This window comes from Schizophyllum commune (genome assembly GCF_000143185.2).
Source record: "Schizophyllum commune H4-8 unplaced genomic scaffold SCHCOscaffold_3, whole genome shotgun sequence".
Taxonomy (NCBI): Eukaryota; Fungi; Basidiomycota; class Agaricomycetes; order Agaricales; family Schizophyllaceae; genus Schizophyllum; species Schizophyllum commune.
In genome coordinates, this window is record NW_026089540.1 from 2,713,202 (window position 1) to 2,729,609 (window position 16,408).

Here is a 16,408-nt window from a genome sequence, read left to right on the forward strand (position 1 = left end):
CACTGAACGCAAACCCTGAGAAGACTTCATTCATCGGCACAGTTGCCAAGTCTACCGTGACGCGCGAGGTCATTCGCACGCTGCAATGGCCATCTTTGGTGGCACTTGTGCTGCTTCAAAATTTCGCGGATGTAAATTACAGGACGCTCTCACCTCGGTCTACACGACCTCCTCGTTGCGTACATGTACAAGGTCATGGGCAAGTTCAGGAAGGGGACCCTCATGTTCATTCTGGAGCTCTTCAGACCCTTTTTCATCAGCGACCCACCGTCAACGACCTGTCAAGAAGGGTGAATTGGTGATCAGCAGGCGCGGGCGCGCGCCGCTATGTTCCCAGGAGGTGATCGTCATTTTACGTGGTGTGGGCGCTCGGCAGCCGGCTTGACCATGTTGACGCTGAGTTCGACGCCTCAGGCAAAGAGACCACAAAGCGAGGTTTGCACGGCACACATGGCCTCCATTGAGTGTGCTTGTGGGATGGATGTTAACAACAATGAGCCCAGCATCGGGCTGTACAAGGTCCGACTTATGATAGATTCAGACGTTGGCGTCGCGTTGGCATGTTGCATGTCTTGACACAGGATATCCAGTCAATTTTGATAACTCTAAGCCACAAATTCCAGTGTGCGTGGTGACTGAGGATTCGACAGGCTCACAGCGAGCGAGGCAGGAACAAGGAAGGAGACAAGCGCCGTACCGGAGCTTTCCGTGACATTAGGGACTTTATCCCACGGTCACCTTTCGGTTGGTTCGAAACCTCGTCTTCGGGTCAGACAGCTGCAAGGCCCGACAAAGAGACCTCAAAGCCCAGCGATTACAGTAGGCAAAAAATCAGATGTCCAGAAAATATAGGATATAGCATTAGATAGATGAAGACTACTGTACAACTGCGAAGCGCGCGGATACCAAGTGGTATATAAGTGGAACTCAATCCCGGACGACGTTCGATGGTTTACATTCCTGTAGTAGATTCATTCTTTTGCATGCCCTACGAATATCATGATAAGCTTTCTGCTAGTAGCATGTAGCGATGGCGCTTACCATTAGAGTGGCTGCCATTTGCCTTCCCCTCGACAGGTGAGGGATCGTCAGTCTCGGCATCGTCGACGGTCTCGGCGGTCTCTGTATCGGACACGTCCGCTTGCTCCCGTCCAAAGGTCTTGAAGAACTGGATTAAGACGGCCAAATCTTCCTTCGGGTGCGCGTCGCGGTAATCGTGGTCCTTCCACGCCGTAGCTCTTGAGCGCAGTACAAGCAAGTTTCCGCACCTGCGATATCAGTTATACTTATCATAGCTCGGTGCGAGATGCTTTTGAGCTCACCACTTATGCGCAGTCTTCCCATTTGTGAGCTTCTGGATGCACTCATTGACGGGTGAACCGTCGGTCAGGAAATGTGCGTTATGCACAAGCGCCAGCCGCCGGTCTTCAGGTAGCACAATTGCGCCATTCTCGCCCGGCAGCGTATCGATGTACATGTTGCGCACGGCCACGTCCTCCGCGAACCACTTGGGCTTCACGTGGATGTTCTGGTAGCCACCTCCGGGCGCATCGACGTCGACGATCCACTCCCAACTAAGCTTGACCTCCCGCGGCTCGGTGGCGTCCGCGGGGAGGAGGAGGGCGCTGACGCTGTTCTGCGGGTGCCAGACGTCGGAGTAGACGGCGTCGGAGTCGGCCGCTGGCTTGCTCTTTAGCAAGCTCTGCCCGAAGGCGTACATGCTGTGCTGGATGCGGACGCACTCGGCGTTGTGGCGCTTGAGGTCCTGAGAGGAAATTCAGCACGAGATGTAGGGCAGTAGAGGGGAAAAGCATACCGTCTTGTAGTGATCTTCGCTGCAGTAGTAGACCCTGTGGCAGTTCGTGCAGCGCATCGTCGTGGGAATAAGGCATACATTGCAGTGCGTGCCTGCGCTCTCGAGCAGCGGCACGGGCGGCTCCTTCGCATGCGAAGAGTGACGCTTGGTCTTCGTCGGCATGGCTGGCAGCAACAGTGAGCGACGACGAGCAAGGGCAAGCTTGGTCAGTAATTTGTCGGGATGTGGCACGCAGCGCGCGCCGGAGTCGTTATATGCAGGCGCAACGATGATATCATATGTTGCTCAAGGCCGCCGTCCAGGCTTCACGATGGTTCTACAGGAACGCCGCATGACAAGGGCCTGGGTATAGTCGCAGAGTGGCCCTCCGAAGCTGAATCAGCCTAGCTGACGATGTAAAGGTGCCTGCTTGCGAGCATGCGTCTCGTCGAGTCTCTCACCGACCCGAGAAACGTCGCATGGCAGCGCGTGGGTCAGGCCCGGGTCGGCCCCGACAAACAGTGCGGGTTGGGTATCGTGCCATACTATGCTCTCGCGCTGCATTCCCCATAGACGACCAGGGCGGGGTCGTGGCGAGAAAGGTGAGGGAACATCGTGGTCGAAGTTGAACTTCCGGGAGCAGGTTCTACTCGCGTGGCATACATCACCGGCAACTGCCGGCGTAACTCAACCCGAACTTCTACCTGCGTGTTTTCGTAAACTCGCTCGCCGGTATTTCTCTGTCGTTGATGGCTCTTGTCAATAAGCTACGCCTCATTTCTAATGCTCTGTGCTGAATTGGTCTATCTATTTGGCGGTCCGAGCCCGGACATAGCGCTGCGCGCGGGCCCCATGAGCGCTCCTTGTATTGCTGTGACCTAGTATCACACTTCATTCAACCGTATGTGACTTGCCTCCTAGAGGGATATATGCCGCGCCATTGATGTATCGCCGCCCTCGCGCCTTCGCCTCATCCCCCACGGCCATGGCCTCAGCCCGGACGCCAACGCTCGAGAAAGTCGAGAACCATTGCCGCGTCTGCGGCAGTCCAACGTCCATGCGCTGCTCGCGCTGCCGCGTAGTATACTACTGCAGCAAGGAGCATATCGCGCAGGTATGACTAAAGATCCGTTGAATACAAGGCCTTTTCTCTGACAAGGGCATCGTACAGGACTGGAAAAATCACAAGCCTGGCTGTAACCCCAGTTCTGCAGTAGTCCCGCCTGAGGGTCTGACCGATGGCCAAAACATCCTCCAGGCGATCCTCCTTCCCGTGAATGAGGATACGCCTCGCATGATCGACATGGTGAGCGAGAGAGTGTACGAGGAGGACGGCGCTCCTTGGTTTTCTCTCAAGGAAGACCACCTCTATCCCAAGAAATCTTTTGTCCGCGATATGCCCATTCAGACAATGGGAATCAACGGACCTAGGCTGGAAGATGAACGGTGTCTTTCTATAATCCACGACGATAACTCCCTAGTCAATGGGTCGCCGATCAATCGTTGTGTGCAACGCCTCACCAACGGTGAGCCTTCGTCGTCTCCGACGGTACGGTTGGTACTAAGGTACTTATAGGGAAAGCTCGACACCCATGGTCAGGAAACTTGGTAGTCCTTCGCCTGTATCCCTGGGACTTCAGCGCTACAACGCACAGAAGCGCGAATATGAACGAGGATATCGACACTGTCCGCCGCTACCTTGAGGACTATCTCGTGAGCTCTCATTATCAGACTCAGACGTCCTGCATCGCCCTGAGAACGTCCCAATTCCAGACCGTCATGCCAAATTCAACCCTCTTTTAGATGCCAGTGTGCACCTACCTCGATAAATCCTCAACTGCTTATGAGAGATATGTTGTATTCTCTGGGCGATGTTCTGCATCGTTATTTGTATGATTTGCAGGGCAGTCCAGCCTTCAGCTTGCTCGCAGACGGCAGAGCGCTGTCCAATAGAGTCCAAGTCGGTTCCAAACCACCTGCTTGGTGCTTACATGGAACCAGAACGCTCTTAATAGGCCCCTTCCATCGGCACTATGACCGAGTGGTTAAGGTGTGAGACTTGAATGCTCATTCACATCTCATGGTCTTTGACCGCGCAGGTTCGAACCCTGCTGGTGTCGTCTTTTTCTGCTCCTGTGTGCGATCACAACCTGCGAGGGCTTACAGTGACCTGAGCGCGAACCGGCCACAGAAGAGGCGTGTATCGAGGTAAGATGTCCCTGAGATTGACATCGCTCCCTCAGGTTCTACACCGCGGAATTGCGTTCCAGTCTCAGCACACCCTCGCATAGGAGTACAGTACATTTGCTTGTCATTTCCTCAGTACAACACCGTACATGTCGTTCTGCTCATCTATGATAAAGTAGAGGTTAGGCGCCGCATAAGGCGCGTGTACAATTGTTAGCGTCCAAACTACAGGCAACACATCCAGAGCGCATTCGTGTGCTTCTTCTCTTTCTGCTTCTCCTGCTTCGTTTTCCGATCCCGCTTCTGCGTCTCCTTCCCGCATCAGCTTTCCCTGCTCCGCCTTCGTCTATTAATAAGAATACAATTTTGCGACTGCCTCGCATTTCCCTCCCGAACGCGACGCCGAGATCCCTTAGACGTCCGCGAAGATGCCCTTATCCTTGCGAATCTTGGTCATGGCTGGCGCGAGCGTTAGCTATGTCGTCCAGCAAGCGCAAGACGAAGGAACTCACCGGCGATGATAGCGCTGCCCACACCGCTTCCATCTTCAGCGTGGTGGGTGACGACTTGCCTAAGGGACGAGTCAGCATCCAAGTCTGCTTCGTGAGCGAATGGATGACACGTACTTTCCCTTCTCGCCGAAGATGTCGACGAGACCTTCGTGGACGCGCTCGGCGAACGCAGGGTATTTCTAGATGATAGTTGAGATGCAGGCCACAACATGAAGCAACGAGACCTCAACGCACGTTGTACAAGCTACCGTCCGAGCCGACGCCGATGATCTCGCCCTCCTTGAGCTCGTCCAGGTAACCCATCTTGCTGACGATGGAGGCGATACCGCAGGCGGAGAGACGCGCAGCGCGACGGCCTGCCGGACAAATCAGCAATCGTAAGACAAGTGAAGGGGCAAGCGAGTAGATGGCAAGAGAACGATGACTCACCGATCAGCTTCGCCAATGCACGGAAGAATTGGCGCTCAGCCAGTGTCGTCTCAACCGCGAAGAAGTGCGAGAAGATGCCAATGATCATCAGGAGCTCGTCCGTAGGGTCACTGCACGGAGCGTCAGTCACTTTGAAAGGCAATGTCGAAGAAAAAACACACCTCTCCATCAAACTCAAGAACGCCGTCTCGAAGACGTACGGCGACTCCAACTTGTACCTATCGTGCGTCGTCAGCCACCTCCTTTCGCCACTGTGCCCCCGACAAGACCAGCGACTACTCACGTCTCCTGCCCAAGGAACAGCACACCATCATCAATGAGCTCGCAGATAACCAGGCGCATGATCTCGCCGAGGTAGCGGCCCGAGATGAGTTTCTGTGCGAAGTGAACGAGGAGGTCAGTAGATAGACGCGTAAATCTACGTTCTGTGGCACGGTTTGACATGCGCGTACCTCGAACGCCTGCTCGTGCGGCTTGTTGCTGGTCTCGTCGACGATGATGTCGTACCTGGAGGAGGAGGTTAGTGCGTTGTCCCCAGCATCAGTAGCGGGCGAGGGGATGCAATCGAAAGGTCATGCGAGGTCGTCCCATGACTGAGGCGGAATAGGTACGAGGGACACAGCGTACAGATATGCCTCATGTGGCGCCGACGATAGTTGTGATGAGGCTAGCGGAAAAGACTTCGCCATCACTTCATAGCGAGCCTTGAGCCCTTGCCGGTCGTGCACAAAATACTACCCTTATCCGCGGAAGACGAAGCCACGTAAGATGCAACCGCTACTCACTTTGTCCTCGGCAGGTGCTCGTGCACGAAACTGTCGAAGGCACCCCACTCGCAGTTGATCGCCATCTGCGCGTCGGCGGGCAAGCCCAAGTCCTGCGAAGCAGCGTTAGCAAGCCCATCATCGAAAGTACCCCAGGCAGGAATGACGTAGGGAAGAACGTATGCCTGTCGAAGTATGGAGGAGGAAGAGGTATGGATGAGGAAGTCCGATAGGCGTATGAGATTGGAGGTGAGACACCGACCTTGAGCTTCTCAATGTTCCCGATCCTCTCCATGTACGCCGCGTTGCAACCAGTGCCGAAGATGACGGCGATCTTGCTGGTGACATAGTCAGAAAGGGGAGGGTGCGAGTGCAGTTGGAGGAAAGCGAACCTGGACGGGTTGACGTAGTGACTCGCGATGAGCGTCCCTGTCGTATCGTTGATGAGGGCGGTCAAGCTAATGGGGAGGTCCTGAGGGTTGCTAAGACTATTGCCCGGGAGATTATTGTTAAGGAGATGCGCACGTATTTCTTCAAGCTCTCCTTGAACATGGCAGCGACATCGTTGCCCTCGGTGTTGGCAGCGCCGAAGCCCTGAGTGACGTCCGTTAGCTTCGAGTTCAACAGTCCGGATGATCACGCACCTTCGTCCATCGTACCAACACTCCGTGATCGATGCGCTCCTATTCGAGACGTTAGTGCATTGTCCAGTCAAACGCCAGGGCAGCCTATGGGGGCACAGACGCACTTGGATGCATGGGTAGCTGAACGTGAAGCCAAGGGGCAAGTGTAGGCCCTTCTGGCGTTCCTCCTCGTCGAAGTTCCCCTCAATGAACGTCTTCAAGCACTCCGCGCAGAAGTCGAAGAGTGCCTGTCCATCCCCTTGCTTCTGCTCCTCCGTGAGACGGTACTTGGACTGGGTCATCTCGAATTGGCCATTTCCCTTGAGAGTGACGAGGCACACGCGCAAGTTGGTGCCGCCGAGATCGAGCGCGAGGAAGTCGCCGGTTTCCTGGGGGAGGGTCAGCAGTCATCAAAGGCTCGCACCGCGCCACGCACATCTCCCGTCGGCCAGCCAAAGACGTATGTCGGAAACATGGGGACAACCTGTCCGGGCTTCTTCAATCCGAGATCGAGGGTGTCCTAACGCGCGATTGTAAGTCCACCGCTCTTCCCCGAAGCAACATCAGGCCCTCCGCACCTTGAACGCATCGACGATCATCCGCATGCGCTGCGGCGTCAACGTGAAGAGGCTCTCGAACTTCCTGAGGTGGTCCGCCATCGTCTTCTTCGTCGCGTGCGGGAGGTCCTCGCCGGGCTCTTCGGTCGTGCGGTGGTGGATGGTGATGCTCTGCCCCGAGGGGAGCGTCACGGAGCCGGATCCTCTGCGCGAGACGGGCATGGTAGTTGTTGTGCTGATTGTCGACGGCGAGCTCGATGGTCGACGATAAAGTCAAGATGCAATCGGCCCCGCCTGGGCTCCGCCCCGACGGTGATGCAACATCGGGCTCGGCCCGCCGCCCGATCCAAGAGAACAATACCTTCCAAATGCCGCTCAATCTTTGTTTCCCCTTTCGCGAGGGAAGCCCGGGAACGCGAGAGACTAGAGAGACACAGAGGGCTCGAGAACGAGAACGAAGTATATATATTTCGTTAGTGTAACTAACACCTTCCTCCTCTTGACCGCCCTCCACTTTTCATCAGTCGGGCCCGCCCCTCGGTCCAGGCTAAGATGCTAAGGTCGAGGTGTTCTGGCAGCACATCCAGCCTACTCCCCCTCCCTGCCGACCACCATCTTCGGACTAGCTCTCAGCCTTAACTTGAGAGTTTATGCCAATTTGAAGACGTCAGGCTGCCCCACGATGGACACAGAAGGCGAAAACGAGCATAAGAACGCGACCATCTTGACCCTATGTTGCATCAAGGAATCAGTCTGGCGCGCGGCACCGGAGACAAACAACAGTACGCACCTTGGAAACGACCTGAGCATACTGATAGCAGAAGCCCTACTCTGGATCGCGACCATAATCGTCATCCGAATAAAAGTCTTCCATGGGCGCGTCTGGCCATCCTTTCGACCAGTTTCTCAGACGGCCGAAGTTCGCGGGGCCGTTTTGTCCAAAGTCCGGGGAGCTGGTTTGTCCAAAGTTCGTTGCGTCGCTACCTTCACCACGTCTTGGACGCTGGCCGTGCAGACATCGCTGCTGCTGCTGCTGCTGCTGAAGACCGTGCAGATACCCCTGCTGCCTAAGCTCGCGGCACAGTGGGAGCAACCTCTCCACGTCCTTCCACCGGGAGTGCGTCATGTCACGGAGGCCGCCATCGCCCCACGCCTCGACCTCGCACAGGTTGGGAAAGACAGAGGACAGGTATGCGGCATAAATAATCGCATCGTTGGCACAGATGGTCGCGCAGCCGACCGCGAATTTGGTGACCGATGGGTTGCGGCGCCCGCCCTCGGGGACGGTACCGGACTGCGGCCAGGGTACATGATCCAGCGCATCAATAGAGAATGCGACGGTTTGCAGAGCGGGGCACTGCAGGGCGAATCCGACGACATCGTGAACCGTAATAGTCGGAGAATGATCGAGTCGGTGGCCCCTCATATCTAGAAAGCGCAGATTGCTCAGCGCCCGGCCCATGGCCAACAGCGTAGCACCGTCCAAGTGCACGGGACACACCGGTCGGAAGGTGAGACGGCGAAGGCCCTTGAAGCAGAGCAACGGCTCCACGAAGTCGCATGAGAAGGGGTAAATCGTGTGCGCGTCGTCTTCGTGTACGGCGTTATCGAAGAGGACGAGGCGTTCCAGCGTTTGGTGGTCCACTGCGGAGAGCAGTAGTTGGAGGATGTCTCGCCACTGCTCTGCCGAGACAGACATTCCAGAGTGAAGGTACATGTCCAACTTTTTGACGGGGCTGCGGTTCATCATGGCGAGCAGCCAAGTGCATGTTTCCGGGGTGCCATAACGCACGACGACCTGCTGTAGGGATGGGAATCCGCCGTGTCCTTCTACTTCCATCAGCTCTCCGACGATGGACTTTGGGTGAACGTATGACCCTCGAATTCTGAGGACTTGAAGAGAGGGGAAGGACGCAATCCGTCTTAGCATCGTCGTTTGAACTATCTCCAGTGTAATGCTTTGCAAATGGGTCCAGTCCGTAAAGATCACGTCCACTGCGTCATCAGGAAGGCCGGCAAAGGAGATGTCAATATGAGTGGGCTTGCATCTCGATGTGAGGAAGGTGGTGAATGACATGGCTTGCAGCGACTTCTCCCACTTGCAAGTAGTAAGGTTCAGGCGTTGGATCGACGGGCTGATGAGGAGGCGGCCGAATGACATAATCGAGTTGTCTCCTCCTGTGGGTTCGCTCAGGTGAAGCTGAAGAAGATTGGGAAAGAGAACGTGGTCGGGACAGGACATCGCCAGCGTGTCGTAGAACGTTACGTCCACACCACGAGGGTCAAAGTATAGTTCTTTGACGCGTTTAGCATAGTATCTTGGGCGCTTCCAGTCCTGGTGTCTTGGACAGCGGAGAACTTTCTGATGGCAAATGAATACACGGTGTTTTGCAGACTAAGAACCACGCACCAGCTTCCGCCCATCATACCAGTCCACCGTCTCCTCCTGCATCCATATATCGGGTGGAAAGCACTTCAAGAGGTGTGCAATGTTATAGACGTCGTGCCAGAGAACATCGAGGGCTGGCTCGAGGAATCGACGACAAGTCAGGGCCAGTCGCAGAACATCGGCGCTGCAGCTGTAATAAGGTCCCCCTGCAAAGTCGCATATGATGGAGATGAGTTCTGTGGTCTCTAGGGCTTTGTGCATGATTTAGCCTCTATCCAGCGCTGTCCACTGGATAAGTGGGCGGCGGAGGGTGGTCGACGCGTTCAAAGCACTCAGCGTCGGACACGCGTCTGTCTGGAACGCGATCATGTGGATTTTCCAAGTCACACCCGTCACGGTTGATGTTCGGCCGTTAGGATCGCCATTCAGAGCAAGCCCAAAGCTTCCAGCGCATGGAACTCTGAACTCTCGTGCACTAAGGAAGAAACACCTTGCATGTCGATACGCATGATACGATTCGTCCCGTATATACTGAGAGACAAAGGAGCGCAGTCCGTCTATGAAGGTCGATTACAGGGCGTAGTTCTGCGCCCTAACGCGACAGAATGTGTAGTGGGGGAAGTGCAACAGTCGTAAATCCATGTCCGATTCCTGATGATACTTGTCCGTCCAGCAATTTTCCTCAGGAGCCTGTGCATGTTGCCGTTGGGAGAGGGGCGTCTGTCGCATTCCATGCGCTGAAGTCCGTCAGTCCCGGACCCACAAAAAGTCATCATTGCACTCACTCAGGATACGCGCATCCAGATACCGGTCTTCCGTAGCGAATTTAAAGATCAGTCAACTGCGTCATCGAGGAAGATTTGTAGCACTCACACATACGCCAGCTGCGTGTCCGCAGTGTTGTTCCATCCCGTGCCCACCACCGCGGACGGCGCAGCCGTGAACGTCGGACCGAAGAGCGAATGCACGGTCCCCGTCGGCGTGTACGTCGGCAGCAGCGCTATCTGCGTCCCGGTGAACGACGGCTCCATGGTATGCGGCGGGAAGGCGACTGTTGAGGCGAGGGTGCCGTTGCCCTGGAGGTAATGTGAGCAAATTATCTCAAGTGGAAGGGAGAGATGGGCGAACCTGCCCAGTGGCAGAAGCCGGGTAGTTGCCGTCGAACTCCTGAGTCTTTCCGAGCTTGGCGGCGCAGTAGCCGCTAGCAGAGCGGGGGTCTACATCAGGATGATCCCCGTCAGAAGACTCATTCACATCGTATGCGAGATAAGCCACCCACCCTTCGGAATCCACCCCTCCTGCAGGCCCAGCTTGTAGTGCCACATCGGGCTGCTGGACGTGCCAAGCGTGGTCGAGTTGCCGATCTTCCATGTCCAGAAGAACCAGTTCTGGAGCGCGTCCATGCTCGCGAGCGCCATGTCGTTCAGGACGCCCTTCATCGTGTCGTTGTAGTTCTGCAAGCAGCGTAAGTGGCGAACAAGATATTCGCGAGGGGCGGTCGTCTACGTACGTGCCAATCGTCGAAGGGACCACAATCAGGATAGCCAGGGACGGAACCGATGCCGCTCAACCTGGGAATACTTGTCAGTAGCCAGACCGATAGGGTGACAAGTTGATCGCACCAGTAACCACAGTCGTTGATCGCCGCGCTGAACTCGCCACCGAGGGTGATGCCGAAGACCTTGGAGGACTGATTGGTTGCAATGGCCCAATCGCTGGATCATGAGTCAGTATTGCACATAATAGAAGACGTGAGGACTTGAGCGCACCAAGGCCTGTCGGCGAGAGTCTGCATACTATACATCGACTTCAATAACAGTAATAGTTCGGAAGTCAGACAGCTATACGCACGAGCTGGTGTGGTCGTTCTGGAAAGCGATGTACTGCACGGCGATGTCAGCCATCGTCATCTCGTTTCCAATGCTTATACTCACCGGGTGCTGGTCCAGAATGAGCCTGTCGGCGCCCTCCATGAAGCCCTCGAACTTGGGCGGCTGCAAGCGAGTATTTCATCAGCGAAGTCCAACCGTGAAGTAGACGGCCTGATTCACCCCCTGGAAGCCATCGTGAACGACGATGTACGGGCCCTCGCCCATGCCGGTAGATCTGAGGTGACAGTGTCAGTGTTCATTTCTTTGTCTGTCGAACTAAATAATGCAGAGAAAAAGGAGGCGCACTCCCTGATGGTGTCGTACGCGACCTGGTACCAGCTCTTGACGCCGGTCTCGCCGATCGCGCTCCAGAGGATCTCGTTGACGATGCCAACGATGGGAACGACCTCGCGGTACTGCGCCTGGCTGACGAACTCGACGAGGATACGGAGGTAGGTGAGCGTGCGCTGTGCATTCGCGAGGCCCATGGTGCCGTGCATGCTGGATGGAAAATTAGCCGACTGACGGATAAAGTTCTTACGTTGCGACTCACAAGTTGACCGCGCCCACTAGGATCAATATACGTTCAGTACACCGCATCGTGTAGGGAGACAAGGGACATACTTCTGCCCGAGTGATTCTGCGTATGTGTAAGAAAGATAGCATACGATACACGAAAGCACGTACCCAGCCATTTTGACTTCCAGGAAGCGAGTGCAAGTCCAGGTAGATGCGGATGCCGTACTTGCGCGCCCACTCGACTGCCTTGAGGAAGTAGCCCCAGCTGGTCCCGACGAGGAAGGGCTCGTCGTTGATCGCCCTGCAACTTGCATAAGTCTTGAATTCGTGTGTGGAAGAAATCTAGTTTACTCACTCGATAGCCCAGAAGCCGATCGGGATGCGGACCCAGTTCAGGCCGGCGGCTGCGCATATGTTGGAAAGGGGCGCAGAAGCTAAGCGACTGGGCTACTCACCAGCAATCTCGGCGAAGTCGCGCTCCGTCTACAATGCAGAATGAAATGGCGGAAGTTCGCTCTGAAGGGGTAACGTACGATGAAGGTCTTATAGTGACCCTCGAGTTCCTCCGCACCGTCGGCGCCCATGGCGAGGCACAGCGTCCACTCGTCCGCAACGTAGATGTCGGTCTTGTTCACGTACTTCTCGTAGAGTGCCGGCGACACGAAAGGCTCAGTAACGAGCCAGCCCCTGCGAAATTATGAATGTCAGTGCTGATGGATATATTTTAGGGGAATCCTCGACTTGCCCAAGGTTCACGCCGCGGATGATGTCCTTGCCCCAGGTCCATGTCTCGTTGCGACCGATGCTCGGACTCCAGGCCTGCGCACGACCACCTCCCTGGAAAGGCTTCTTGGGATCCTCAGACCACTCGCCGCCAAAGTCGTTCTTGTACGTGAAGATTGCGCCGTTGTCCATCTTGATGAGACTGCCCGTTTTCCCGGAGGTGATACTGGGGTCGTAGTTCGAGTCGTCCGAGCCGTCGCCGCCGTCGTCACCACTAGTCGAGTTGCCATTGTCGCCGCTCGAGCCAGAGGGGCTCGGCGAGGCACTCGGACTCGAGCTGATGTTAGTGTTCGACTTCTTGTGCCGTGTCAGGATGACAGCAGGGACGACCGCGACCACGACCACGATCAAGATGAGCGCGGCCACTAGGGCGCAGAGCAGCTTGTTCCGGCGCGACTTGCGACTCCGCTTCGCCGTCGCCTCCGTCGACGTCGAGTTCGCCAGAGTGGGCTGCCCCTCGGCCTTAGGCTCGAGCGTGGCGGGGTCGGACTTGGGCGGGGTGTTCATGGCTGAGGGAAGCGCGGCGGACGCAAAGTCAGAGGCAGGCCCGCCCTGCTACTTAAGCAGCTTTCGAGTTGGCAGTGGGTGGCGATGGAGGAGATAGAGCGGGTGGCACGTACTGACTCTTTGTCGCTTCTTACGATATAGAGGGACCGCTTCTGGTGCCCTCGCGCCAGCTCAGTCAAGACGGCGCTGTCTGAGCGCCGCCTGTACAAAGATATGACGACGAATTTCGGCTTGCCTGTTCAAATCTTCGGTTGGTGTCAAGACGCTCGATCGCCCTGGACGTTGTCAAGCGACAGCTGAGGAGGAAGGCATCGTGTTGACGGGATAAACGGTGCGAGATCCCCGCTACAATGCAGTACCCGTCGCCGCCAGCGCGCTCTCGACGACAGCTTCTGGTGCGATTACAACGGCAGCAAACGGCAGGGCGAACCACATATTAGCCAGGGAGTACGGACGAACGGCGGCCAGTTGCCGTTCTCTCTCGAACATCGCAGGACTGATGAAGGTCTGGGAAAAGATCCACACGTCAACTTGATTCATCTCGCGCCCTTTCGGCGGCTGCCGATGTGGACCCACACTGACAAACGCGCCTCTAAATCGCATTGCGGAAGTGCTAGGCTGGCATGACATGCTAGTATGCTAGTACAGAAACGTTCAATATGGGTACTTGAACAGAATTAGCGAGCCCGCTCAATCGGAGAGCCCATCCTGGCTGCAGCAATGTATGGAGGGCAGTGTCATTGGGGGCAGCGTCGATGATAGCCTTCCGTCCCAAAATGGCTCACCTCCCCCGCTTGTCCTTTTCGTGCCTAGTGCAGAGTACTCTCTGGGACAAGCCTACAATTACTCTGGATCCCGGAGCCGAGCAATACACGCAATCCCGAGAACGTGTTAGCCATGGTGCGTGAACATGTAAGAGTACAATGATTCTAGTGAGTACAACCAAAGCCCGAAGCTATGGTCAGATACAAAATGAGAGACGTGATAGATACAGACAGATAAAGCATCCCAAAGTCATTACGATCCGGGTATAAGCTGGCCTCACAGCATCGAAGAACAGACACAAAGTCCGGCGTACGAACCTCCTTCCAAACAACAAGCGAGGCCCCACCTCCCCCTCCCCACCCCATTCGGTTTGCCACCCTGCTGTCATCGGGCCTATCGCGCGACAGGCGCGCTTATGACGCCGTCCTGGCTGAAGGTCCCTGCTCGTGCCGGCACCGGGAGATTGCGCGCGACCGCGATCTGCTGTAGCGCATTACAACTGCCACCGAGTCGTCAGATATGCCCGCGCACGATAGTAAGCCGCCCGCGCGACGGATTCAGCCGCTCGCCATACTGCATCTGGTGCGCACTGCTGAATCCGTCGAGCGCGATACGGACTCCGCAGTCCACTCACCAGCCGCTAGCGTAGTGCCGGGTGAGCGCCATCGGCCCATTGACGGTGATGCCCTCGAAGCAGAGCGGGCAGAGCGTACCACTCCGCGTCTATGTGGAGGGAGTGAGCGAGAGTGCGGCTGAAGAGGAGCATAGGAGGGCTTACCTTCCAGTGCGTTAGCAGATGCTTGCGGAGGTTGGAGTACCCGTTGCTCTTGCCCCGGAAGTGGTACTCGCACCCGCGCCACGGGCAGCGCATACCGTGGCTCGCCCAGGCGTGCAGCTAAGATCAGACGCTGATGAGCATGACGAACATGGTGATTAGAACGATGCCCGCTTACCTGAACGTGGTCAAACAACTCCGCTGCCTCAGGCTCGTAATCAGGGTCAGGCCGCGCGCTCTGCGGCTCTGCCGATGCTGACGACCTGAATCCGCACAATTTCCTCTTGCCCTTGCCGCCCGGCGGTGAGTGCATCCCATCATGCGAATGCATTCCATTATGCTGCTGATGGTTCTCGCTCCGCCGATGCTCCTCCTTACCGCGCTCCTCCTGCGCCGGCCGTTCCCCCTCCCTCGACCACGCCTGCTGCCCATCGCCTTGTGGCGGCGGTATACTCCGCTGTTCCAGCGACAGCAGCGGAGTCTGCCCCTCCTTCAGCTCCCGCACCTCCACCGCCTGGTCCACGCCCTGCCCGTCCCCTTCTTTACCATTCTGACCAGGCTTCGGCAGCCGCCACCGCACCATGGACTGGCTATCCGGCGCAATGGGTCCAGCTCCCATCTTCAGAGGAGCCTGCCATCCGCCGTATTCTTCAGGAGTGGTCGGGATAGAGTAATCTCGCCGGTAGTAAGGACCGTACGGTTGCGCCTGCGGCTGCGATGGCCCCGGCTCAAAGCCTGGTTGAGAACGCGACTGAGGTTGACTCTGCGCAAGCGCGGGGACTGTGTCGACGTTGCGCTTCCTGCGAGCGCTCCTGGGTGTAGGCGAGCGAGCGTCCTTCTTCTTGGTCTTGCCAAGAACGGCGAAGCGTCCCATCATCGACTTCATGGTGGGAAGGGTGGGGTCTGAGGAAGTCGACGCCTGCGGATCTCTAGGCTGAGGCTGAGGCGGCGGCGGTGGTCCCGCAGATGCGGGAGCAGGGGAGGGAGAAGGCTGGGCAAAGGACGATATTGAAGGCAGCACGGTAGGTGGCTCCGGTGTAGGCGCGGGCCTCGGAAGACTAGAGAACGGCGGAAGGGTAGTCTGAGTCGTGCGAGGTTGCGGAGCGATGAGAGGTCGTTGTAAGGCATTCGGTGAGCGTGCAGCGGACGTTCGACTAGACTCTGCGTCCGACGATATAGCACCGCTTCGTATGACGGGGCTTGGTGGAGGAGACATATCTACGTCTCCGTTGGTTGTAGAGTCCATCCAACTACCGTGTGAGATTGTATCGCGTGGATTGACATGGCCATAATGCTCGGGAGGCATAAGTTCACGAGGCAGCGATGGGAGTGAAGGTGGTGGAATATAGTGATCTTTGTCGCGGTAATGGCGCGACGGGAATGGAGGAATGTGCTGTGAATATGCGCGGTCTGGCGGAGGAACCGATGGGTGATGCGAAGATGGATTAGACGAGCTGCCGTTCTGAGAGTACATGGAGGGTAAGCGGCTGACTGAAGGTGATGTAGGGGGTCGACCAGGTTCTACTGGATGTCGCGGAGATTCCGGTCTCGTTGTGGGACCTGGTATCGCAGGCGTTGTGGACAGTCGTGGAGACGATCCAGGATCTCCAAGTATTGGTCTCGACGAGGAGAACACTGGGTCCAAGGCCAACTCCGGCCTTGGGGAGCCCGAAGTCGAAGACGACCCTGGTGTGGGCTGGAGGCCGTTGCGCGATGATGACGCTTGTTGTAATTCGTTTGCATGGTCTTCGCCATCCTCAGCGAATGTATAGAGCCCTTCTTCCGTGAGGATGTCCGACACAGGCATGTCGTGCGGAGAAGGCGGCGCATCCGTCGCGCTCTGAGGCTCTGAGCGCTCGATCTTCGGTGCAACGCTTCCCTCGCGCATACTCCTTCCCTCCTGCGACGATCCCCCCGCGCCTCGCGCTTCGG

The 16,408-nt window shown here is 56.7% G+C and overlaps 6 protein-coding genes and 1 non-coding gene across 7 annotated transcripts; 2 read left to right on the plus strand and 5 right to left on the minus strand.

Annotated features, from left to right (window-relative positions):
- Positions 1 to 825: 825 nt before the first annotated feature.
- Positions 826 to 2,433, minus strand: SCHCODRAFT_02533633 (uncharacterized protein). Its single transcript, XM_003034549.2, has 4 exons — positions 1,817 to 2,433; positions 1,323 to 1,765; positions 1,042 to 1,268; positions 826 to 988 (listed from the first exon to the last, which is right to left on the minus strand). The coding sequence occupies exons 1-4, from the start codon at positions 1,976 to 1,978 to the stop codon at positions 972 to 974; spliced, it is 849 nt and encodes a 282-aa protein (XP_003034595.1). The 5' UTR covers positions 1,979 to 2,433; the 3' UTR covers positions 826 to 971.
- Positions 2,434 to 2,681: 248 nt separating this feature from the next.
- On the plus strand, positions 2,682 to 3,676 carry SCHCODRAFT_02616306 (uncharacterized protein). Its single transcript, XM_003033953.3, has 4 exons — positions 2,682 to 2,909; positions 2,967 to 3,321; positions 3,372 to 3,508; positions 3,569 to 3,676. Exons 1-4 carry the CDS (start codon positions 2,781 to 2,783, stop codon positions 3,596 to 3,598), a joined length of 651 nt encoding a protein of 216 aa, XP_003033999.1. The 5' UTR covers positions 2,682 to 2,780; the 3' UTR covers positions 3,599 to 3,676.
- Positions 3,677 to 3,822: 146 nt separating this feature from the next.
- Positions 3,823 to 3,915, plus strand: SCHCODRAFT_t48. Its single transcript has one exon. It is a non-coding gene; the product is annotated as a tRNA-Ser (tRNA).
- Positions 3,916 to 4,089: 174 nt separating this feature from the next.
- Positions 4,090 to 7,156, minus strand: SCHCODRAFT_02616310 (uncharacterized protein). Its single transcript, XM_050344750.1, has 16 exons — positions 6,889 to 7,156; positions 6,747 to 6,830; positions 6,436 to 6,699; positions 6,332 to 6,370; positions 6,213 to 6,281; positions 6,080 to 6,159; positions 5,950 to 6,025; positions 5,709 to 5,800; positions 5,376 to 5,430; positions 5,207 to 5,298; positions 5,085 to 5,141; positions 4,924 to 5,033; positions 4,729 to 4,850; positions 4,609 to 4,673; positions 4,495 to 4,553; positions 4,090 to 4,441 (listed from the first exon to the last, which is right to left on the minus strand). Exons 1-16 carry the CDS (start codon positions 7,087 to 7,089, stop codon positions 4,395 to 4,397), a joined length of 1,512 nt encoding a protein of 503 aa, XP_050201811.1. The 5' UTR covers positions 7,090 to 7,156; the 3' UTR covers positions 4,090 to 4,394.
- A 120-nt stretch (positions 7,157 to 7,276) lies between these two features.
- Positions 7,277 to 9,577, minus strand: SCHCODRAFT_02570238 (uncharacterized protein). The gene is made up of 3 exons (XM_050343827.1): positions 9,278 to 9,577; positions 7,658 to 9,229; positions 7,277 to 7,597 (listed from the first exon to the last, which is right to left on the minus strand). The coding sequence occupies exons 1-2, from the start codon at positions 9,515 to 9,517 to the stop codon at positions 7,694 to 7,696; spliced, it is 1,776 nt and encodes a 591-aa protein (XP_050201812.1). The 5' UTR covers positions 9,518 to 9,577; the 3' UTR covers positions 7,277 to 7,597; positions 7,658 to 7,693.
- Positions 9,578 to 9,749: 172 nt separating this feature from the next.
- Positions 9,750 to 12,561, minus strand: SCHCODRAFT_081800 (glycoside hydrolase family 5 protein; the record flags this gene model as incomplete). Its single annotated transcript, XM_003034551.1, has 17 exons — positions 9,750 to 9,993; positions 10,042 to 10,068; positions 10,130 to 10,332; positions 10,385 to 10,473; positions 10,536 to 10,710; positions 10,767 to 10,827; positions 10,879 to 10,971; positions 11,108 to 11,250; positions 11,308 to 11,362; positions 11,434 to 11,628; positions 11,681 to 11,696; positions 11,752 to 11,767; positions 11,815 to 11,947; positions 12,002 to 12,050; positions 12,102 to 12,129; positions 12,180 to 12,333; positions 12,392 to 12,561. The coding sequence occupies 17 exons, from the start codon at positions 12,559 to 12,561 to the stop codon at positions 9,939 to 9,941; spliced, it is 1,662 nt and encodes a 553-aa protein (XP_003034597.1). The 3' UTR covers positions 9,750 to 9,938.
- A 1,770-nt stretch (positions 12,562 to 14,331) lies between these two features.
- On the minus strand, positions 14,332 to 14,807 carry SCHCODRAFT_02491117 (uncharacterized protein; the record flags this gene model as incomplete). The annotated part of the gene is made up of 3 exons (XM_003034552.2): positions 14,332 to 14,424; positions 14,480 to 14,596; positions 14,655 to 14,807. 3 exons carry the CDS (start codon positions 14,805 to 14,807, stop codon positions 14,332 to 14,334), a joined length of 363 nt encoding a protein of 120 aa, XP_003034598.1.
- Between the last annotated feature and the right edge of the window lie 1,601 nt (positions 14,808 to 16,408).